At 38.5% G+C, this 24561-nt stretch overlaps 1 protein-coding gene across 13 annotated transcripts in view; it reads left to right on the top strand.

Moving 5' to 3' along the window:
• The window catches only part of ABI1 (abl interactor 1), a 129863-nt gene that overhangs the window by 30572 nt on the left and 74730 nt on the right, over positions 1-24561 (top strand). For all 13 annotated transcript variants that reach the window (XM_021064900.1, XM_021064898.1, XM_021064896.1 and 10 more), the window contains exon 2: positions 23818-23985. In XM_021064900.1, coding sequence (XP_020920559.1) covers positions 23818-23985 — 168 coding nt within the window. The remainder of the gene's footprint in view (positions 1-23817; positions 23986-24561) is intronic.

Raw genomic sequence — 24561 nt, forward strand, 5'->3', positions numbered from 1 at the left:
TTTTAATCAGTATGGTTTTCTAATATATTTTTGAATCAGGAATTGTAATGCTCTCACCTTTGTTTTTTTCCCTCAGGATTGTTTTTGGTATTTTGAGTATATTTTAGTTCTGGTACAAAATTGAGGATTGTTTTTTCCTATCTGTGAAAGATGCTATTGGAATTCTAGTAAAGATTGCATTGAATCTATAGATGGCTTTGGGTCATGTGGACATTTTAACAATACTAGTTTTTCTGATCCATGAACATGGTACATCTTTTATTTATTTGTGTCTTCAGTTCCATTTTTCAAAGTCTTATAATTTTCACAGTACAGATGTTTTACTTCTTGGGTTAAGTTTATTCATACATTTTTTTTTTATTATTCAGGATGTTATTATATAGCATCAATACAAGTCAATACAAAAAATTGTATTTTATTGTTCTTGGTATTTTGTATGCTATTAATGGGGTTTCAAACAGCTTTTGCAGATATATTATTGTTACTGTATAGAAAGGCAACTGATTTTTGTGTGTTGACTTCGTATCCTGCAAATTTACTGAATTCTCTTATTCTAACTTTTTTTTGTGGAGTCTTTAGAATTTTGTATATAGATCATATAATTTGCAAGCATACTATTTTAGTGCTTCCTTTCTGATTTGGATGCCTTTCATTTCCTAGTTGCTCTGGCTAGGACCTGCAGTACAGTGTAAAATAGGGGTGGTGAGAGTGGGCACCCTTATCTTATTCTTGATTTTAGAGGAAAAACTACCACCCTCTTATCTTAGATTATGATGTTATCAGTGGGGTTATTATCTATGGCCTTTATCTTGTTGAGGTACATTCTTTTTGTACCCAGTTTATTGAGAGTTTTTATCATGAAGGGAGGTTGAATTCTGTCAAATGCTTCTTCTGAGTCTAATGAGAGCATATGATTTTTATCTTTTATTCTATTAATGTTCATCACACTTACTGCATATGTTATTTCCTTATGTTGAACTATTCTTGCATCTTAGGGATAAATCACACTTGAGCAAGGTGTACAGTCCTTTTAAAGGGCCGGTTTTTTTTTTTTTTTTTTTTTTTTTTTTTTTTTTTTTTTTTGTCTTTTGTCTTTTTAGGGCTGCATCCACAGCATATAGAGGTTCCCAGGCTAGGGATCTAATTGGAGCTGTTGCTGTTGGCCTACGCCAGAGCCACAGCAATGCCAGTTCCTAGTGACCTACACCACAGCTCATGGCAATGCCAGATCCTTAACCCACTGAGCGAGGCCAGGGGTCAAACCCAAAACCTCATGGTTCCTAGTCAGATTCGTTTCCGCTGTGCCATGATGGGAACTCCAGTGCTGGCCTTGTAAAATGAGTTTGGGGAGTTCCCATCGTGGCACAGTGGTTAAGGGATCCAACTAGGAACCATGACGTTGCAGGTTCGATCCCTGGCCTTGTTGAGGATCTGGTGTTGCTGTGAGCTGTGGTGTAGGTCAAAGATGAGGCTCAGATCCCACGTTGCTGTGGCTCTGGCATAGGCCGGTGGCTATATCTCCTATTAGGCCCCTAGCCTGGGAACCTCCATATGCTGTGGGAGCGGCCCTAGAAAAGGCAAAAAGACAAAAAAAAAAAAAAAAAGAGTTTGGGAGTGTTCTCTCTTCAGTGTTTTTTGAAGACTCTGAGAAAGATTGGTGTTAATTCCTTTTTGAATGTTTTAGTAGAATTCCCTAGAGAAACTGTCTGGTAATAGGCTTTTTTTTTCCTTGGGAAATTTTTGATTACTGATTCAGTCTCCTTACTTTTTATTGGTCTGTCCAGATTTTCTAGTTCTTCATGATTCAGTCTTGACAGGTTGTAAGTTTCTAGGAATTTATCTATTTTTCTAGGTTATGCAATTTGTTGGTGTATAATTGTTTATTGGAGTCTCTTAGGATTTTTTTGTGTTTCTGTGGTATGAGTTCTATGCCTCCACTTTAATTTCTGATTTTATTTATGGCTTTTTTCCCTTAGTCTCACTAAAGTTTTCTCACCTTAGTTTATCTCTTTGAAAAGACAGATTTTAGAGTTCCCATCGTGGTGCATCGGAAATGAATCTGACTAGAAGCCATGAGGTTGAGGGTTTGATCCCTGGCCTCGCTCAGTGGGTTAGGGATCTGGTGTTGCCGTGAGCTGCGGTGTAGGTTACAGACATGGCTTGGATCCTGCGTTGCTGGCAGTTGTAGCTCTGATTTGACCCCTAGCCTGGGAACCTCCATATGCCCTGGTTGCGTGCCCCCCCCCCCCCAAAAAAAAAACTAAAGACAGATCTTTGTGTCATTGGTCTTTCCTATTTTTCTGGTCTCTATTTTATTTATTTCTACTCTATATTTCCTTCTTTCTACTAACTTTCAGCTTAGTTGTTCTTGTTTTTCTAGTTTCCTGAGGTTTAAAGGTACATTTTTATCTGAGATCTTTTTTTTTTTTTTTAAGAAGAAAAGGAATTTTATTTGAGCCAAATTGAGGATTATAACCCAGGAAGCAGATTCTCAGAAGCTCTGAGAATGGTCCACCTGTTAGTACTTGAAGGCACAGTCATAGATGTTTTATTGTTATTTATTATTATCATCGTCATCATCATTTAGGTGTTACAGTGTTTCGTCAAGTTCTGTTGTACAGCAGAGTGACCTAGTCACACACATTTCCCTGTGTTGTACAGCATCCCATTGCCCATCCATTCCAAATATAACAGTTTGCATCCAAATAAACCCCCAGAATGCCCATTCATCCCACTCCCTCCCCTTTCTCCCTCGGGAACCCCAGCTCTGCTCTTCTTGGCCATGATCTTTTTCTGTTTTCATTTGTTATTTTTAGATAAGGTCATCTGTTCCATATTTTAGATTCCACAAATAAGTGATATCATATGGTATTTGTCTTTTTCTTTCTGGCTTACTTCACTTAGTATGAGAGTCTCTAGATCCATCCATGTTGTTGCAAATAATATTAGTTTGTCTTTTGTCTTTTTTTATGGCTGAGTAATATTCCATTGTATATTGTATATATGTACCACGTCTTAATCCATTCATCTGTTGATGGACATTTAGGTTGTTGCCATGTTTTGGCTATTGTGAATATTGCTGCTATAAACATAGGGGTGCACGTATCTTTTTCAGTGAAAAGGTTTTTTTTTTTATTACTCAAATGAATTTATCACATCTGTAGTTGTATAATGATCATAACAATCCAGTTTCACAGGATTTCCATCCCATAACCCAAGCACATCCCCCCACCCCCATCAGTGAAACGTTTTGTCCAGATAGATGCTCAGCAGTGGAATTGCTTTATCATATGGTAGCTCTGTACATTTAGTTTCCTGAGGTTCCTCCATACTGTTTTCCATAGTGGTTATACCCACCAACATTTGGAGGGTACAACATTTACATTCCCACCAACAGTGGAGGAGGGCACCTGTTTCTTCACACCCTCTCCAGCATTTGTTATTTGTAACTTGTTAATGGTGACCATTCTGACTGGTGTGAGGTGGTCACACCAGTTTTGATTTTGCATTTCTCTAATAGTTAGTGATATTGAGTATTCTGAGATCTTTTTTTCTTTCTTCTTTTTCTTTTGTCTTTTTAGGGCTGCACCTGTAGCATATGGAGGTTCCCAGGCTAGGGGTCTAATCAGAGCTGTAGCTGCTGGCCTATGCCACAGCCATGTGGGATCTGAGCCAGTCTGCGACCTACACCACAGCTCATGGCAACACCAGATCCTTAACCCACTGAATGAGGCCAGGGATTGAGCCCACAACCTCATGGTTCCTAGTCAAATTCATTTCTGCAGAGCCGTGTTGGAGATCCCCAGATCCTTTTCTTAATGTAGACATTTATTGCTGCGAACTTCTTATATCTGTTTTTGCTGTACCCCATAAGTTTTGGTAAATTGTGTTTACATTTTCTTTTGTTTCAGGATTTTTTTTTTCTTCTTCTTGTTTTTATGGCCACAGCTGAGGCATATGGCAGTTGCCAGGCTAGGGGTTGAAGGTTGAATCAGAGCTGCATCTGTGACCTGTGCCACAGCTTTTAGTAACATCGGACCCATAACCCACTGAACAAGGCTAGGGATTGAATCTTTATCTTCGTGTCGGGTTCTTAATCCACTGAGCTATGATGGGAACTCCTGTTTTAGGATATTTTATGATTTCCCTTTTGTTTTGTTTTCTGACCTATTGGTTGTTCATATGTGTATTGAATTTCTACGTATTTGTGAATTTCTCAGTTTTCCTTCTGTTACGGTATCTAGTTTCATACTCTTGTGGTCATAAAAGATTGTTGGTATGATTTTACTTGTCTTAAATTTGGTAAGACTTGTTTTGTGACCTAATAATAGAATCTGTCCTGGAGAATGATCTATGTGTATTTGAGAGGAATGTGTATTCTGCTGCTTTCAGATAGAATATACTTACCTTTATCAGTATGTTATGTATTTTCATGTTACTAATTAGCATGATTTCATTTCACGTTGAAGAACTTTCAGCATTTATTGTATGGCAGATCTAGTGGTGATGAACTCCCTCAGCTTAGTTTTGTCTGGAAAAGTCTTATTTCTGAAGGACAACTTTGCAGGATAAAGTAATCATGGTTTGCAGTATTTTTCTTTTTTCTTTTTCCAGCACTTGGAATATATCATCCCATTCTTTCCTGGCCTGTAAGGTTTCTGCTTAGAAACCTGCTGAAAATCTTATGGGGACTCCCTTGTAGGTGACAAAATTCTTTTCTCTTGCTGTTATTAGGGTTCTCTCTGTCTTTGATTTTTGACTGTTTGATTATATGTTACTTGGAGATTTGATTTGAATTTGTTTGAGGACATGTGAGCTTCATGAATTTGGGTATTCAAATCTCTCCCCAGATTTGGAAAGTTCTCTGCTGGCATTTCTTTAAAAATGCTTTTTAGCCTCTTTTCCTTGTGGGACTACAATAATTCACAAATTGTTTCTTTTTTTTTTTTTTTTTAATCATATCCCCAAAATCACAGAGGCCTTTTTCACTCTTTTTCTTTTTTTTTTTGCCTCCTGTGATTGGATAATTTCAAAGTTCCTGTCTTCTGCTTCGCAAATTGTTTCTTCTGTCTTCTTTTTTTTGGTTTTGTTTTTTATGGCCACACCCGTGGCATATGGAGGTCCCAGGCTAGGGGTCTAATCGGGGCTGTTGCTGCTGGCCTATGCCAGCCCACAGCAACTCGGGATCTGAGCCTCATATGGGACCTACACCTCAGGTCATGGCAATGCCAGATCCTTAACCCACTGAATGAGGCCAGGAATCGAACCTAAAACCTCATGGTTCCTAGCCGGATTCATTTCCGCTACGCCACGATGGGAACTCCAGATTGTTTCTTCTGATTGAAGAAACATAACTGCTGTTGATGGTCTCTCTGCATTTTTTTATTTCATTTATTATATTTTTTAACTCCAGAATTTGTTTTACTATGATTTATATCTTTTTGTTAAAATTCTCATTTTGTTTATGTATTGTTTTTAGTGATTTCATTAAATTATCTTTGTTTTCTTGTAGCTCATTGTGCTTCCTTGAAACACCTATTTTTAATTAGTTATTGGGCAAATCACATAACACTTTGGGAATGGTTACTGGAAAATTGTGAGCCTTTGGTGTCATCTTCCCCTGAATTTTCATATTCTTTGAACTCTAGTGTTTCTTCACATTGAAGTAGTAGTCACCTCTTCTGGTCTTTTTTTTTTTTTAATTTTACATTGTTTTATATTTAAAAAATTTTTTTAAATTAAAAAAAATTTTTTTTTTTGTCTTTTTGCCATTTCTTGGGCCGCTCCCGTGGCATATGGAAGTTCCCAGGCTAGGGGTCGAATCAGAGCTGCAGCCACTGGCCTGCGCCAGAGCCACAGCAATGCAGGATCCGAACCGTGTCTGCAATCTACACCACAGCTCAGGGCAATGCCGGATTGTTAACCCACTGAGCAAGGGCAGGGATTGAACCTGCAACCTCATGGTTCCTAGTCGGATTTGTTAACCACTGAGCCACAACGGGAACTTCCACTTCTTGTAGTCTTAAGGAGAGAAATATCTTCTGTCAGATTTGCTAGTGATTCTGAAGCTTTCACAGATCTTCTGTGAGTGTGTCTGCTCCATACTTCTTGCTCCTCCTTGTGACAGCATTCTTTTCTTTATTTTTTTGGGCTGAGGCATATGAAGGTTTCCAGGCTAGGGGTCAAATTGGAGCTAGAGCTACAGTTGCTGGCCTGCACCACAGCCACAGCAATGCCAGATCCTAGCTGTGTCTGCAACCCACACCACAGCTCATGGCAATGCCAGATCCTTAACCCACTGAGCGAGGCCAGGGATTGAACCTACAACCTCATAGTTCCAAGTTGGATTTATTTCCGCTGGGCCACAACAACGGGAACTCCTGTGACAGCATTCTTAGACTTGTTTGCCTTCTCTTGATCCTGCAAAAGTACCAGGCTGGGTGCTGACAGCCTCCTTTTTGCTTTCCCAAGGGTGTTGCTTACTGCTCAAGTTTATGGTCTTTTCAAGGCCCGTGGATTCAGGCTCACTAGTCCTTTGCAAAAGCTCACTCTTGCCAGTGTTAGGAGCACTCACGGGAGCCAGTCGTGAGGTGGAGGTGTGTGGTGGTCATGTACTCAGAGCACTGAGTGATGCCTATGGGCCAATTTGGGATCTGCAGGCAAAACATCCCCAGGAGCTTGTGGTCGGGCCTTTAATGGAGTCCTTGATGTGCTTATTAGTAGGATCCACATCCTTTTTTTGGTTGTTTTTGTTTTTTTTTGTCTTTTGTCTTTTTAGAGCTGCACCCTTGGCATATGGAGGTTCCCAGGCCTGGGGTCTAATCGGAACTGAAGCTGCTGGCCTACACCACAGGCACAGCAATGCAGGATCTGAGCTGCATCTGTGACCTACACCACAGCTCATGGCAGTGTCAGATCCTTAACCCACTAAGCAAGGCTGGGGATCAAACCCGAGTCCTCATGGATGCTACTTGGGTTCGCTAACTGCTGAGCCACAAAGGGAACTCTGTTGTAGATGTATTCCTGATGTATTTGTGGGGAGAGGTGAGTGCCACATCTTGACTTGTCTCCGTATTTAGATTTCTAATTGGTTAAATTATTCGGTTTGAATTTGATATGTAGTAACTTATTAATAAAGTATTTTTCCCTTCTTTTTTTTCTATTTAATAACTGATGGGTATGAACAGAACATGTTTCTTTTCACGTCTCAGTTTTTTTGGACTAACTGTAAAAATGACTTTGTGGGAGTTCCCATCGTAGCTCAGTGGTTAGCGAATCCGACTAAACCATGAGGTTGCAGGTTCAATCCTTGGCCTTGCTCAGTGGGTTAAGGACCTGGTGTTGCCGTGAGCTGTGGTGTAGGTTGCAGATGCAGCTCAGATCCCAAGTTGCTGTGGCTCTGGTGTAGGCCGATGGCTACAGCTACGATTTGACCCCTAGCCTGGGAACCTCTGTATGCCGTGGGAGCGGCCCAAGAAATGGCAAAAAGACCAAAAAAAAAAAAGACTCTGTGTCTTACGTTTTTGGGGAATAGCTATAATTTAGAAAATTCAGTTGATTTCAATAAAGATTTGTTAACTGGAGTTCCCGTCGTGGCGCAGTGGTTAACGAATCCGACTAGGAACCATGAGGTTGCGGGTTCGGTCCCTGCCCTTGCTCAGTGGGTTAACGATCCGGCATTGCCGTGAGCTGTGGTGTAGGTTGCAGACGCAGCTCGGATCCCGCGTTGCTGTGGCTCTGGCCGGTGGCTACAGCTCCGATTCAACCCCTAGCCTGGGAACCTCCATATGCCGCGGGAGCGGCCCAAGAAATAGCAACAACAACAACAACAACAACAACAACAACAACAACAAAAAGACAAAAGACAAAGAAAAAAAAAAAAGATTTGTTAACTGATTCTTTTTTTATCATTTAAATTTTTATTTTTTATTTAAATTTTTTTTTGGCTGCACCTATGGCATGTGGAAATTCCTGGGCCAGGGATGGAACCCATGTCACAGCAATGACCCAAGCTGCAGCAGTGACAGTGCCAGATCCTTAACCTACTTCACCACAAGGGAACTCGATTAACTGATTCTTAATACTGTTGTAATTCTTACACTTTTATAGCAGGTTAAGAAATTAGGGTAAATGTAGTTTTTTACATAGTGTCATACTAGTTCTAATTTTTTGGTTTGGAAAATGTGGTTAATGAATCACTAGGATGGGAGAGAGCCAAGAGATCCTGTGAGACTGTATTGTAAGCTGGTGTAAGTGAGAAAATAGGCAGAGTCAGTGGTAGCACAAGGTACTTTTGTTGATATTTATAGAACATTGCCTTTTTTTTTTTATGCAGAAGTATTTTGTTTTTCTCAAGACAGTTAATTAAGGGTGGTGCTGATTGTGACAGTATTAACTACCACCTTACCTTGCGGTTTGTGAAATGATGCATTAAATTCCTTAAGTAATTTCCTAGCAAAGTCTTGTTTATTTGGGTAGATGTGAATTGCTACTTGAGAGAGGAATAAGAATAAGTGTTAAATGTTTTACATTTTTTTTCCGTTTATAGAACTTCTGTATAGAGCATCAGTTGTTTTGTAGATCAAAAATATTCTCAGCTATCTTGAAGAAGAGCTTTCTCACTCTTTTTTTTTAAACCCCCTTCCAGTTAATTAAAATTCATGTGGTACACAAATTAGTTAATGATGACTTAGAGTAGTCCGTCTTAGAGAAAATACTTGAGTAGTTTCACTCTGACATGTTAGAACTATACTTTGTTCACTCTTAGAATTATAGGCTGGGAGACAGTGTGGTGTAGGGGAAACCATGACTTTTGGAGACACAGTGGCTCTTTCCTTCCTAGCAGTGCTACTTGGGGCAAGTTACTTAACCTCACCAGATTTCTTTCTCCTCATTGTTAGTTGTCTACATGGGATAGTTAACATAAAGATGACTTTCTTGTGTGTGGCACAGAGTACATATTACAGCAGAATTCCTGTCTCCATTCTTCTCTGCATTTCCCCAGTTCACTTGGAAAGCTGTACCTGAGGTGATCTTCCTAAAGCCAAAAAGTAGTCGTATCTTTTTTCCTGAAAATTCTTTAGGGGCACTCTTTAGCCTCAAGATGAAGTCCAAGTTCCTCAAGGGTCTCCAGGATTTCTCTAGCCGGGTGACATATTTTCCCATTGGGTGACAACTTAACCGCGCTCATTTCCAGTCTAATATTCTTGTTCATTTCATTCTGCTTTGAATCCTGCCTTTTGCTCCTACTCTTACTGACCTCCAAGCTGTTTCTATTGTTCAAAGCCATTAGGTGAAATAAAATCCTGTCCCTTAAGTGCATATGACAGGATTAGGAGCTCTGGTACATAGTCCTAGCTCCTCCATTTACTGTGGACAAATTAGTATCTCAGAGCTTTATATAGTGCCTTCATCTGTGAAACCAGAATGTCTTCTTAGTTTCCTGTGTGTGAAAATGCTTTGAAACCTAATAATAATACACACTTAAAAAATTTTTACTATCAAGGTGTTCCCTCGTGGCTCAGCAGGTTTAGAATCCAGTGTTGTCATTGCTGTGTGGCTTGGGTTTGATTCCTGGCCCAGGAACTTTTTTTGGGGGGGGGGCATGGCCAAAAAACAATGTTACTATCAGGAGTATATTTTGGGTATTTTTAAAAGGATATATTGTCTAGCTTTGAGGAAAAAAAATGATAGTACGAATTATGTCCCCTGCCCCCAAATTTATATATTGAAGCCCTAATCCCCCATACAGCTGTTTTGCAGATAGAGCCTTTAAGGAGGTGATTAAGGATAAATGAGATCATAGGGTGGAGCCCCGATTATACTGATAGAACTGGTGTCCTATAAGAGGAAGACACACTAGAGGATCAGTCTCTTTCCACCATGTGAGGACATAGTGAGAAGGTGACCGTCTGCAAGCCAGGAAGAGAGCTTGTACCAGAAACAGAATCTTGGATTTTCCACTCTCTGGAACTATGAGAAAATTTCTGTTGTTTAAGCCATTCAGTCTGTGATATTTTGTTATGACATCCTGAGCAGATTAATACAGATTAAAATATAATTTACCTTGTGGGAAGGGTAAAATAGACTGATTTCTCAGATAAATTTTAATGAGTAACACAATTAGCTATAAATTAGTGGAGTAGTTTAGAAAATAGTCTTGGTTATTTGGAAGTTATCCTGATAGTTTGTTTTGTTTTGTTGTTTTTTTTTGGGTCTATATGACTGGGGATGTTACTACTTCAAGTGTAACCAAGACTCTTTTTTTGGAGGAAACTTGCTCTTACCCTCCCCCATATAATAGTTAGGATGCGTTTGGTTTGCAGGTCATAATAAAACTCATCTCAGAATTAAGCAGTAAGGAGCATTTATTATTTTCTATCACAAGAAATTCCAAGATAAGATTATCCTAGTGTTGGTTAATTCTGTAGTTCAGTGTCATCAAGGATTCACATTCTTTCTATTTCCCCCTCCTACTTGGTGGGATGATAGCCTTATTCTTAGTGTCCTGGTATCTGCAAGATGGTTGCAGTAAAAATGTTACATAGTTATTGTAGAACATTTGGAATTGTCATGGAAGGATAAGGATAAAAATACCTTATTTATAATCTAACTGTTAACATGCTGATGTATCTCTTCTTATTATCTAGTGAATTAGTTTGTGTAGGTATTTAATTATACCAAAGAAAATTAGAAAAATATACACAAATATATATTGTTTTTTTTCCCCATTAAGATTTATATCAAGATAATTCTCTTAGTAAAAATACTCCCCCCCGTTATTGAAAACAATTGAATACAGAGAAATATGAAGAATGTTAAAAAGTCACCTGCACATGACCATTAATATATTGATATTAATATTATCTAAGCTAATATTTACACCTTTTCTGTTTATGTATAGACAAGATGTATACATATTTCTTTTTATCTTTTTGTCTTTTTAGGGCCGCACCCGCAGCACATGGAGCTTCCCAGGCTAGAGGTCTAATCGGAGCTGTTGCTGATGGCCTATGCCAGAGCCACAGCAACGCCAGATACGAGTTGCATCTGTGACCTACACCACAGCTCACAGCAATGCCGAATCCTTAACCCATTGAGTGAGGCCAGGGATTGAACCTGCAACCTCATGGTTCTTAGCTGAATTCATTTCCGCAGCGCCAGGACAGGAACTCCTACACATTTCTTTTTTTTTAAAAAGGTACATAGTTATTTTATAACTTGCTTTTATTACTCAGTGTTTTATACTCCTCCTGTGCTGCTTACTCTTTGTTTTTTGCTTCCTCACTCTCACTCAACACCTATGGCCTGAGGAGAGTAGTCCTAGTTGACTGAGGAAGAAAAACATTAGATCAACGTTCCCGTTGTGGCTCAGTGGTAACGAACCCAACTAGTATCCATGAGGATGTGGGTTTGTTCCCTGGCCTCGCTCAGCGGGTTTAAGGATCTGGTGTTGCCGTGAACTGTGGTGTAGGTCACAGACGTGGCTCAGATCCCCTGTGGCTGTGGCTGTGGTGTAGACTGACAGCTGCAGCTCTGATTTGACCTTTAGCCTGGGAACTTCCATGTGCCTCAGGTGTGGCCCTAAAAAGACAGAAAAAAAAATTTGGTCCGGTTGACAGATGGTTCTGCATAATATGCTGGTACCACCAGAAGATGGATATCTATAGCACTGTGGCCACACCCCACAGTGACTTAGAAGGGCAGTGGTGAAGGGAAATTCTCCCATTGGGTAGATCTCTCTCTCTCTTTTTTTTTTTTTTTTTCTGCCTTTTTGTTGTCTTTTGAGGGCCACACCCGTGGCACATGGAGGTTCCCAGGCTAGGGGTCTAATCAGAGCTGTAGCTGCGGGCCTACACCACAGCCACAGCAACGCGGGATCCGAGCCTTGTCTGCGACCTACACCACAGCTCACAGCAACGCTGGATCCTTAAGCCACTGAGCGAGGCCGAACCCACAACCTCATGGTTCCTAGTTGGATTCATTAACCACTGAGCCACAACGGTAACTCCCTCTTTCTTTTCTTTTTTAAATTGACATACAGTTGATTTGCAATATCATGTTTCAGGTGTTCAGCAAAGTGAGACAGTTATATATATGTATATGTGCATATATGTATTTATATATATTCAGATTATTTTCCATTATAGGTTGTTACATGATATTCAGTATAGTTCCTGTGCTATGCAGTAAATCCTTGCTGCAGCCTATTGGTAGATCTTTCAGTGCACCTAGTTCATTTTGTATTGAAAGAGAAATGATTAGTGATATGGACCCTCTATAATTCATGGTAGTAGCTAATCATTTGGCTAATTGATTATGGGTTTATAAGGAATATAATTGGAAGTATGAAGAATAGATACGTAGATATGCCTCTGAATGGACACAGAATAATATTGTGTTCATTGTATATGCCCATCATAGAGCAACCTTAGTAATCAGGTAGACAGGACAGACCTCTGGATTTCATCCTCTATCTCTATCCTTGCCCAATGGGCTTGTGAAAAAGACGCCATGGCAGCAGGCAGGGAAGTTGTGAATATGCTCAGAAACATGGTCTTCCACTCACCATGACCAGCCTGGCTACTGCTTCTGCTGAATAACCACCTCATCAATAGCAGAGAGCCACCACTGACCTCTTAAGATGGCACCATTCCTCTGGCGGGACTAGCCAGGTGCTTGGTGGCAGGTGGTTTGCATTGGACTACTTCCATAATGGAGAGATAACGCTTTGTTCTCTCTGAAGTAACTGCTTACTCTGGATATGGATTTGCCTTCCCTTCCTGCATTGTTTCTGCCAAAACTATTTGTAACTTTCAGAGTGCCTTAATTATATCTTGATATTTTATATCACATTGCTCCTGACCAGTCAGTCAGTTTTGTAGCACATGAGATATGGCATTGGGCTCAATGCATAGAATTCCTCCTTTTACCATTTTCCCCATTACTCTGAAGCAGAGGAATTGATATACAGTGAAATGTCCTTTTGAAGATTCACTGTACCAATTGGTGGTAGTTCTTTGCAGTGCAGAGGTACTATTCTCTAAGGTTTGATCTAATCTCTGAATCACCTACCAGTGTATGGTATTTTTCTCTTGTAGCCAGCATTTGTAGGTCAGGGAATCAAGAGGTGGAAATGGAGTGAACTCTTCTCACTGTTACCCCTAAAGATCCACTAGCAAAAATTTTGCTTCTTTATCCACAACTCTGGGGTATGCTGATTTAGTGTTCTTAGTTCTAAAGAGAGGAGTGCTTTTACTGAGAAGTACAGCGTTGGTTGTTAAACTGGAAGTTTAATACTTGCCTGCTTTGGCTTCCTCATGCCAGTGAACTAATAGGCAAAGCAGGAGATAACTGTGTTGATTAGTATGATTGATCCCAACTCTCAAGTGGAGATCAGGTTGCTACTACACACTGAGGGTAAAGAGGAGTACATCTGAAATGCAGGAGGTCTTCTGGAGTGCCTCTTTCCACTCCTGTGTTCTGTGATTAAAAAAGGTAATTGAAAACAATGCAAAACCAGTAGAGCTGCCAGTGGCAGAGAAGGTTTGAGTCAACCCACCAAGTAAGGAACAACAGCTGGATGAGATGATTGCCAAGGGCAAATGAAATATGTAATGGAGAGAAGGGGGAGAAAATGATAAACACTAACCGTGACCTCATGACCAGTTATAGAATGAAAACTCCAGTACTTAAGAATGTTTATTCTGTATCTTAATATTTGTGTATATACTAACCAATTTTGTATCCCTCTCCCATTCTTCTATGTTCAACTTAAGATGTATTAATTAATAGCGGTTAACTTTTTTATTTTGGTATTTAAGTTACAGGATATCAAAGGGGAAGTGCAACTCAACTAGGAAAGAAATGAACATTACTCAAATAGGAACTGGACTGTATTTTTTGTGGGGGAGATGGCATCTTTTTGGATAGTTGCATCATGTTAGACTGAAGCATGATTTTATTCATGAGTTGAATATGATTAAAGAGGTGTGTGTGTCTGAATTGACAGAGGGTACTGTGGTGGTATGTACTGTATGGTTCCTATATAGTATGTTTGTGGGTTAGAATTGACCAAAAGAGAATTTGTGTTGTTGCTTTTTTGTTTTTGTTTTTGCTTTTTTGGGTCGCACCTGTGCAGCATATGGAGGTTCCCAGACTAGAGGTCTAATCAGAGCTGCAGCCGCCCGCCTACACCACAGCCACAGCTATGCCAGATCTAAGCCTCGTCTGCGACCTACACTGCAGCTCATAGCAATGCCAGATCCTTAACCCACTGAGCGAGGCCAGGGATCGAACCCACAACCTCATGGTTCCTAGTTGGATTCATTTCTGCTGTGCCATGACAAGAACTCCCAAAAGTGAATTTGTATAAGCAACACCCACTATCCTCTGAAGGTTTTTGTGGTTAGATGCAGTGAGAGATGTAGAGGTGTTGCTGTGTTCCTTGGTTGCCTTTTCCCTGGTTGCTGGTAATTGCTCAACAGTGGCATCAGGCCCACTCACAGCTTCTCACAACATGGCTTTCCAGTTCGCCCCATGAAACTTTCCTTTGCAGCTGGATGTGTTAGGTTTCTCAGATTGACTGGTCCTCTGGCCTCCCTCTGGGACCATCACAACTTTCTTTCCCAGCTATTCCTATAATTGTGTAGGGTAAAATTCTGTAATTTCTTACTCTGTAACTGGCCCTGCTTACCAGTTTGAATTCTGACTTAATGCATTCTCCTTGATAAATATCTAGGTCACTTTTATTGACCTAGATGGTATTCTAATATATGAATATTTTAACCCATAGTCATTGGCCATTTAGATTGTTTATATGTGTTTTTTTTGTTGCTGTTGTAAACAAAGATACAGACATTCCTGAAGATACAGTTTCTTTGCACTTGGCCTTTCATTTCTTTTGGGTAGATTTCTAGAAGTGAATAATATATACATTTTAAAGAAATGTGATACATGCTGTACCTTCCAGCAGAATGTAAAAGTGCTCCCCCAAGTTATACTCTTTTTTTTGGTTGTTTGTTGTCTTTTTAGGGCCACACCTGAGGCATATGGAAGTTTCCAGGGTAGGGGTTGAATCAGTGCTGCAGCTGCTGGCCTATGCCACAACCACAGCAATGCCAGATCCAAGCTACATCCATCACAAGGCCGGATCTTTAACCTGCTGAGTGAGGTGAGGGATCGAACCTGCATCCCCGTGGGTACTAGTGGGTTCTTAACCCACTGAGCCACAACAGGAACTCCCCCAGTTATACTCTTGATTATCATGGCTCTTTCAGTTTAATTCCTTTTAAGAAGAAATAAGATTATAGGAGAAGATACCTAGTGAACATGGAAGGAGTCGATGGAAGCAAGTGCCTTGGATTAGCACAGAATATATTCTGTTGATAATATGTGTAATTTTATATTTAAATGTAGTTGCTCTTGCTAGAATTGCATTTTTTTTGGAAGGGTTTTTTCATTAATCCTGTTTTTTAAAAATGTAAATCTTGTAGTATTGTATAAGATGGTAAAGGAATTAGTTTGGGGTAAGTGTCATTGACTTAGGCTATAATTAGGGTAAAACCTGAAATTTCAGAACCTAATTATCTAGTTATTGGAATTGCCCTGGAGATATAAATTGACTTGTGAGGGTTTAAAAACATAATCTATATTAAAGTTGAATTTGAAATGTTATTTAATATGTGTATTAGCTGTTCTGTGTTGGCTCTTTGATTAAAGAAGAGCTTGTCACACAACTCCCATTCCTGTCCATCAAAGCTGTTGACACAAAAAGCAGCAGGGATTTTGCTGAAAATGAAAGGGCTCTTAGGCCTGTTAACAGTTAAGTGGGAGGTGGTGGGGAGGAGCTGTCCTAGAGTTTACAATGACTTGGTTTCAACTGGACTTGTTAAGCAAAAAATTTATTCTTCTTGCTGAATATTTGCCAAAACCTGATAGGGTTTCTTTTTCTTTTTCTTTTTTATTGGAATGGGAGTTATGTTGGAGAAAATTAGATGCTTTCAATGTTAGCTAGGTACCAAGTGTATACATAACCCTAATCCCCATGGCTCCAACCAGGATTTGGCCTGTGTGCTCTTTTTCTTCAAATCCTCTCATCCCTCTCCACATGTGATTGTGGATTCCTCCCGGAAAGTTTCTCCTCTCAAACCAACCAAAACCTTAGGTGGTCTTTAGCAAAGTAGATGTTTTGTTTTGTGTATATAAAACTCTTTCAATAAACAAGTTTCTACTCTATAGCTCAGGGAGCTGTATTTAGTCTCCTGGATAGACCATGATGGAAAATAATATAAAAAAAGAATGTATGTGTGTATAAAGTATGACTGAGTTACTTTGCTGTACAGTAGAAATTGGCACATTGTAAATCAACTATATTTTATTTAAAAAAAAAACCCCAACTTCCTGTTGCAGGTGTTAAAAATTGACAATTTAAATCCTTACCATTAATATTAACAAACTTCTTGGAAAAAAAAAACAACAACAGAGCTCTTAAACCAAGTGTTCCTTAGTAGTATATTTTATCAATTTTAAGAAACCTTTTCTTCATCTTCACATTTTAACATTTCTGTAGCTGAGATGCATTTTACAATTAATGTTGTCTTTAAAAAGCTGTCAGCCAGGCAGCAGTTGTCCTTGTTTCCACTTGTGTGAATTTGGATGGTTTTGTTGTTGATGTGACTGGATTATTGCAACCTGTGAACAAACCATTTAAGGACTATTTGAGGAAAGAACAGAGTCTTGGGTTTTGTCTTAAAAAGTTTTTTCTTGATACCTCCTGGTAAGATAGCACCAGCATCAAAGTTCGTAAAGTTGGCGTCAGAAGCTTGGAAGAAAGTCGTGGAAGTAATAGTGCAGCCTTAATTTAGAAGATATATCTCTTGCAGTGGGAAGCTCACAGCATCACCTATATAGTATTCCAGTCACTGTTTAATCTCAATCTAATCATAAGGAAACAGACAAATCCAGGTTATGGGACTTCCTTTAATATGACTGGCCTGGAATTTTAAAGTAATGTCTATATTTTGGAAGGAAAAAAAAAGGTCAGAGCTGGGAGGGGATGCTTTAGATATAAGGAAATGGAATGGACATGACTCTCAAGAGCTGTGAACAATCTTTGGTTGGATCTTGGATCATATGAAATAAAAGATTTAAAGAGTTTGTTTTGGAAGTTGGGTAAGTTTGAAAATGAACTCTATAGTGGTTATTACTGTATGATTATTAAGAGTGACATATAAAGCTCACCATCTGAATTTCAAAGAGCATTTTCTGTAAGTATAAAATAAAAATTCTTTATAAGGAAAGCATTCTGACATGATTGAGCTGGCAGGTTTTCTTTTGTTTTTTTTTGTTTTTTTTTCCTGAGTGATACATAAAACAGGGCGTCTGACACAGATGCTTTGTTGGAGTCATCAAAATGTGGTATTTTGGGATAGATTTAGGTTAATGGATTATCATGAAATTGCTTCTGTTATATAGTTGGAAAACCTTATTTAAACTTCAGGATATTCTGTGGGGAAAAAGTACTGACTTTGGAAAAGTTTCTGCAAGTTTGGGTTAGAGTTAAGTTAAAAGTTGTTAAGAAGATGTGATGTGGTGACATTTCTAGGAAGAGTGGGAGGAAAGGTAAAGACAGAAGCAAGATGGCAAAGTTTTTTTCTTTTCTTTTTTTAACGCACATGAGACCCCTATTTTGTTATATCTAAGCAGACTCGTTAAGCCACCTGCAGTTAGGACACAAAGAAATTATTTTTCTTCAAAGAAAGCAAATTATTTTCAAATACTTTTGTCAGAGTTTAAGGAAGTATTCAAGGTAAGAAAGAACATTTTTAACTTAAGTTGGACTATTTTTCTGAAATGTATTAGACAGACTGATACCGAAGGGTATGTGCTAGGTACAGGCTCTGTTTTTCTGTGTAGAATATTTTTCAGTAAAGTAGGGCCCTAACTTAGAAACAATGCTCTTAAAGTTACCTTGTGGGGAGTTCCCTTAGTGACTTTGCAGTTAACAAACCTGACAAGGATACATGAGGATTCGGGTTCGATCCCTGGGCTTGCTCAATGGATTAAGGATCTGGTGTTGCCGTGAGCTATGGTATAGGTTGCAGACGTGGCTGGGATCCTGCGTTGCTGTGGCTCTGGTGTAGGCCAGCAGCTGTAGCTCTGATTCGACCTCTAGCTTGGAACTTCCATCTGCTGAGGGTAAGGCCCTAAAAAGCAAAAAAAAAAAAAAAAAGAAGTTACCTTGTAGGTTAGTGTTTGGAACTTAATTATACAGCTAAAATGATACAGAGAAGAGTTGGGAGAAAGTGATCAGTTTTATTTATTTATTCATTTATTTATTTTGGCTGCACCCATGGCAGGTGGAAGCTCCCCTGGCCCAGGGATTGAACCCATGCCACAGCAGCAGTAACCCAAGCCGCTGCACTGATGATGACGGATTCTTAACCTGCTTCGCCACAAGGGCACTCTGAAAGTGATTAGTTTTATTAGACTTGTAAAATAAATAAGCAAGTACTTTCAGTAAATTAACAGTACTAGTGTTTGAGAAGAACAGATTTGAGATGGAGCTAGGGAAAATGACAGAATTTGTGTTTTAGTTATTTCATATGATACAAAAATAAAATGGGTATTTTATTTTTAAGATATTTTCTAAGAAAAGGGTACTGAGTTCATTTAAAAATCAGTGAAACTTGAAGTTCTCTTGGTGCATTGGAGTAAAGATCCATCACTGTCACTGCAGTGGCTCAGGTCACTGTGGAGGCTCAGGTTTGATCCCTGGCTTGGGAACGTCCACATGCCGTGGGTGCAGTCACAAAAAAAAATCATTGAAACTTAATTTTAATATATTTCAAATACAAAAGTTTGTAAACATTATAAAACCAAGTAAAGTGAGTGTATGAAATTAAATATAACATTTATTGAAGGACAGATACATGGGGTTATTTTCTTTCTTCATATGTATGTTAGACTTTATACTAATCAGTGGGACAGTGGGAGATATTTGTAATTCACACATGTTTTCCATTGAATTCCCACAACTACTAAATAATGTCATCTCATTTGGTTATTTAGAGAAAGTTGGATTTGAGCTTGTTTAACAAGGCCCAGTGCATTGATGCCTTGATTAGAGTCATGATCTTAATATTGGAGAAATTAAATTGAGAGTAGAACTAAGAATTACTTCCATAATCATGAAGCTATTGAAAATGGTTTTTTGAAAAAGATGTTAGGGAAAGATAACACATGGGGAAAATGTTCGTGGTACATTATTAAATGAAAAAAGCAGAATATGTAACTATAAAGTAGGATGTTAATGTTTACATTCTTATGTACATACTTGTGCTTGAGAAACTTGAAAATACACTAAAATGTTAATATGGTCTCCTTGAGTGATAGGACCATGATACATGAAAGTTTCTAAAATCTCTCTTTTTGTTAAGAAACAGGCAAAAATTAAGCCATGTGGTATTTGTTTTCATTTTGAATGCTTTACTTTTTTTAAGCATAATCGTGACAAGGATGTTGTCTCTGTCTTTTTTGGGATTCAAGTAAATACATATAATGGAGGGAGGAAGGAATGGTAATAAGTGAAGGTTGAGAATGAGGGAGAGGAATTGTGTTGAAGATAAATGTGTAAGTATGGGAGAGATTGCTTATAGCTAATAATTTTCACTTTAGGCAGTGACAAAGAAAAATAGCTTTGCTTGGGTAGTCTCTTTGAAGGGGAAGAAAATGACTTAATAGGAGTAGGTATTACTTGAAAAGGTTCTTTATTCCAGCTAGCAGATCCGAACTCCGTAAAACTTGGTTTCCACAGGTAGATAGGGAGGAAGAAGAGAGCTAGTTTTATATATTGACTGTTTTGAAAATTCAGTTATCTAAGGAATTTCCTGTTTAGTTCTTGGATTCATTGTTTATTTTGAGTTTAGCTCTTTTAAATAATTAACTTCTTCTTTTAAAGCTGAGTATGTTTATTTCCATTTTAAGCATACTTCATCAGTGGCCTAAGACAGGGATGGCAAATGGGTTACATATCACATATCAGCTCCTAGAGTGATTAATTAAGGGTGTTTAGACTTTTTCAGGAAGACTGATATGATTGATGAAGAATGTCTGTTTTAGCTCTTTGGAAAAGTGCTGGCTACTTCTCTTCTAGTTGATAAAACCATTTTGTGTGATACTTTGGAATATACGGAGGCTGCTGAGCAGTTATACTAGAAGTGTCAAAGAATGAGGGAGACCAACTATTTGCTAAACTTAACAAATACGAAATTAAGTGACAACGGTAGTTCCTTTTTTTTTTTGTCTTTTTGCCATTTTCTTGGGCCACTCCCATGGCAGGTGGAGGTTCCCAGGCTAGAGGAACGTCGAATCAGAGTTGTAGCCACCAGCCTACAGCACAGCCACAGCAACGCGGGATCCGAGCCGCATCTGTGATCTACACCACAGCTCATGGCAACACCTGATCCTTAACTCACTGAGTGAGGCCAGAGAAGTCCTCATTGATGCTAGTCAGATTCGTTAACTGCTGAGCCATGATGGGAACTCCAACAACGGTAATTCTTGCACAGCTTTAACTTTTTTTTGACTGTGCCTGTGGCATGTGGAAGTTCCTGGGCCAGGGATTGAACCTTGCCACAGAAGGGCCCAAGCTGCTACAGTGACATCACCAGATCCTTAACCCTCTGCACCACCAGGAAACTCCCATATTTAACTTTTATAGTCATGGCCTGTAGAGGAAGTTAACTTTGACTGAAACTGCACTCTCTAGTAAGGTAGCCACGATCTGTATGTGGCTCTGGAACACTTTATTTATTAAAAAAAATTGTTTTTGGCCTTTTTAGGGTTGCATCCAGGACATATGGAGGTTCCCAGGCTAGGGGTCAAGTTGGAGCTCTAGTCTCTGGTGTATGCCACAGTCATAGCAATGCCGTATCTGAGCCGTGTCTGCCACCTGCACCACAGCTCACGGCAACATCAGATCCTTCACCCACTGAGCGAAGCCAGGGATTGAACCTGCGTCATCATGGATATTAGTCAGATTCGTTTCTGTTGAGCCATGACAGGAACTTCTATTTTAAAATTTTTTATTTCTTTTTAATCATCAAGTAATACAGGGATATATTCTAATTCTTTTTTGTTTTTTTAATTTTATTTTTGTGGCTGCCCTGAGGCATGTGGAGTTCCCAGGCCAGGGCTGGAGATTGAACCTTCATGCCAGTGCTCCGCTAATGCTGCTGATCCTGTTGTTTCACAGTGGGAACTCTAGCCCTTGAGCACTTTAAAATGTGGTTAGTTTGAGAAAACGAATTTTAAAATTTTATTTAATTTTAATTATTTTAAATTTAAATTTAAAATGAAATTAGTATAAAATATTTTCTGTTAAATACATCTTTACTTTTTTGGTAGGTCTACATTTTACTTTAACCACTGCTTGACAATACTTTGCCTTATGACCCATGCAGTTAGGGAAGTTGGGAAATAAAGTGTAATTCTATGCCCTGGACTAGTTAGTTAACCAATCCATCACTTCATATATATATATATATATATATTTTTTTTTTTTTTTTTTGCGTACATTTGAGTTCTACCCTTTTAGCAAATTTCATTTATGCAGTATGGGTTGTTAACTGCAGTCACTGTACTTGACATTTAAGCCTTTTTGTTGGATGGAGCTAGGTTATTGATATATAATGTGATAAAATCCGAATTAGGTTCAAACTGATGCTTTCAGTTTAAATCCAGAACTACAGGTTTAACTTCATTTTTTTTTTTTTTTTTTTGTCATTTTAGGGCTGCTCCCGAGGCATATCGAGGTTCCCAGGTTAGGGGTTGAATTGGAGCTGCAGCTTCTGGTCTACATACACCACAGCCACAGCAATGCCAGATCCAATCCTCGTCTGTGACCTATACTGCAGCCCATGGCAATGCTGGATCCTTGACCCACTGAGCAAGGCCAGGGATTGAACCTGCGTCCTCACGGATACTAGTCTGGTTTGTTAATTCTGGGCCACACTGGGAACTCCAACTTCATTATTCTTAAATCAGAATCTCTTTTGAACTATGCAGAAAATCTCAGTTCTTAATGACTTAAACATAATTAATGACTTGCTTTATTCCATACTAAACAAAGAACAGTCTCAGGATAATAATTCCCATCAGCAGTAAAGTGATTGAAAGCAGTTTCAGTATTGTTTTTCCTCTTTCAGTTGTTTTTGTCCTAAGGATAAACCCTGTTAAGAATGTACAATCAAATTACTGTGCTTTGAAGCCACTTTCAGAATATTTCTTCTCTGGTTACGCCACAAATTAGATTTACAGTTAGGCTGATTTGATTAATTTTACATTTAATTTTGGAGAATTTCTTTTTAAAATTTAATTTTGTTTCATAGTTGTGGAAATTATTACATAGTTCCAAAAACAAATCTAAAAAACAAGGTATGTTTAAAGGGCCCTATCCATGTTTTTGCCACCTTATTTACCCTCAGTCCCAGATGTTTTTTTTTTTTTTAAAGATGTTATGATTTATCTTTTTAAAAATAAGCGTGTATTTTATCTTTTCTTATTTCTTAAATAGTAGCATTCTATAAACATTTTTTTTCACCTTATTCATGTTCTGAATTTCACCAGTATTCTGGAGATCGATTGTAGTGGTCATAATGTTATCCCTTAACATTTCTTCTTACAGCTGTATAGTACTCTACTGTTTGGAGATCTCATAATTTATTCAACCAGTCCCTATCAGTGGTTATATCGATTGTTTCTAGTCTTTTACTATTGCAGATAGTGCTGCAATGAATAATTACACATACATTTTTGCCAGTGAGTCTTTGAGATTCCTGAAAGATTACTGGGACAGAAAATATGTCCATGTGTAATTTCACTGGATAGTCAGCAGTGTATCCCCACAACTTTGCAGAGTACTTTGTCCTACTTTTGGATTTTTGCCAGGTGGTTAGGTGAGAAATAGTATCTCATATTAGTTTGCATCTACATTTCTTTTCTATAATGAGCGAGGTCGAATGTTTTAAAAAATGGTTAAAAGTAGTTACATTGGGGTTTTTTTTGGTGAACTATTAGATTCCGTTTTTTCTGTCTATTCTTGGCCTTTTTCTTATATATTAAATTGTATAAGTTGTGAACCACCCTGCTCCCCATTCTTTGCACCTCCTTCCCCAACCCTCGCCGAGTTTGTCTCTGAATTTTGCTCTGAACTTTGTCTTTGAACATTTCTTTCTATCTGACTTCAGCTGTGTACTGGAGTTTGGGAAGAATGGGTGGGTAAAGGATGGGGTCATAGTAGTTTTTGTGGAGATGAGAAGCTTGGTCATAATGATTAACGGGGGGATTGGATTTCTGATGATGATTAATGTAAACAGGAATGTAGGGTAGAATGGATGTAGTCCATATCATTGGACTAGTAGATGTTGTGATTTTTTTATTAAATCAACATTTGTTAAGTAGAGCCCTGAGATGTCGTGGATGGTGAGCTCAAGTTTCAGTAAAAGACTTCAAGGAAAAGTGAAATTGAGAAGTTTATTACTCATAGTTCCTGGATGAGGTACACAGCAGGCCTTGAAGTGGACACAGAAGATCAGAGCAGGGTGCAGGCAGAGAGTGAGCAGTAGGACCTGGGGCACATGCTTTTATGGAGTTTGAGGGTGGTGTGCTTTGTAGTTTATCATATTGGTTCAATAAGTTTTTTGATTCAGATTTTTCTATTAAGAAATATAATTATAAAACTCTCACTTTGTATAGAACAGATATTTAAATGAATATTAACCTAAATAAGTATTGATTTTTTTGTTGTTATTTCAGGCTACAGACAAGAGAAAAGCTTTAGAAGAGACCAAAGCCTACACAACCCAATCCCTAGCTAGTGTTGCTTATCAAATAAATGCATTGGCCAACAATGTACTCCAGTTGCTGGACATCCAAGCCTCTCAGCTTCGGAGAATGGAGTCTTCCATCAATCATATTTCACAGGTAACAGCTTGTAAAAAGCTTTAAATTCATATGTAATTAATTGACAGCATAGTAGATAGGCTGGAAATATGTATTCCTTATTCATCTTCTTATTGACTGATGATAGTCATTGTCATTTCAGCTTCAGCTTCAGTTCAGTAAACCTACTTTTCTTTAAGGTGTGTGTGTGGGGGTAAAATATATGCAACCTGAGATTTACCATTTTAACCATTTTATAAGTATATAGTTTATTAGCATTGAAAACATTCACATGGTTATACAACCATCACCACTTAATCCTGCTCTTTTTAAAGGCCTTTTATTTGAAGTAAAATAAATTGCACATAACTAAAGAATACAGTTTTATAAATTTCGGTACATTTATTACCCATGAGACAACACATTTAAGATAAGGAGCATTCCCTAAAATTTCCTCGTATTCCTTTGTTATTCCATCTTTCCATCCCTTGTCCTCTGGCTTTCTGTCACTGTGGATTGGTTTACATTTTCTAGAATTGTATATAAATAGAATCATATGGTATATATTGGTTTTGGTCTGGCTTCTTTCACTCAGCATAATTATTTTGAGATTCATTC

This window comes from Sus scrofa, chromosome 10 (assembly GCF_000003025.6).
Source record: "Sus scrofa isolate TJ Tabasco breed Duroc chromosome 10, Sscrofa11.1, whole genome shotgun sequence".
NCBI classification, from domain to species: domain Eukaryota; kingdom Metazoa; phylum Chordata; class Mammalia; order Artiodactyla; family Suidae; genus Sus; species Sus scrofa.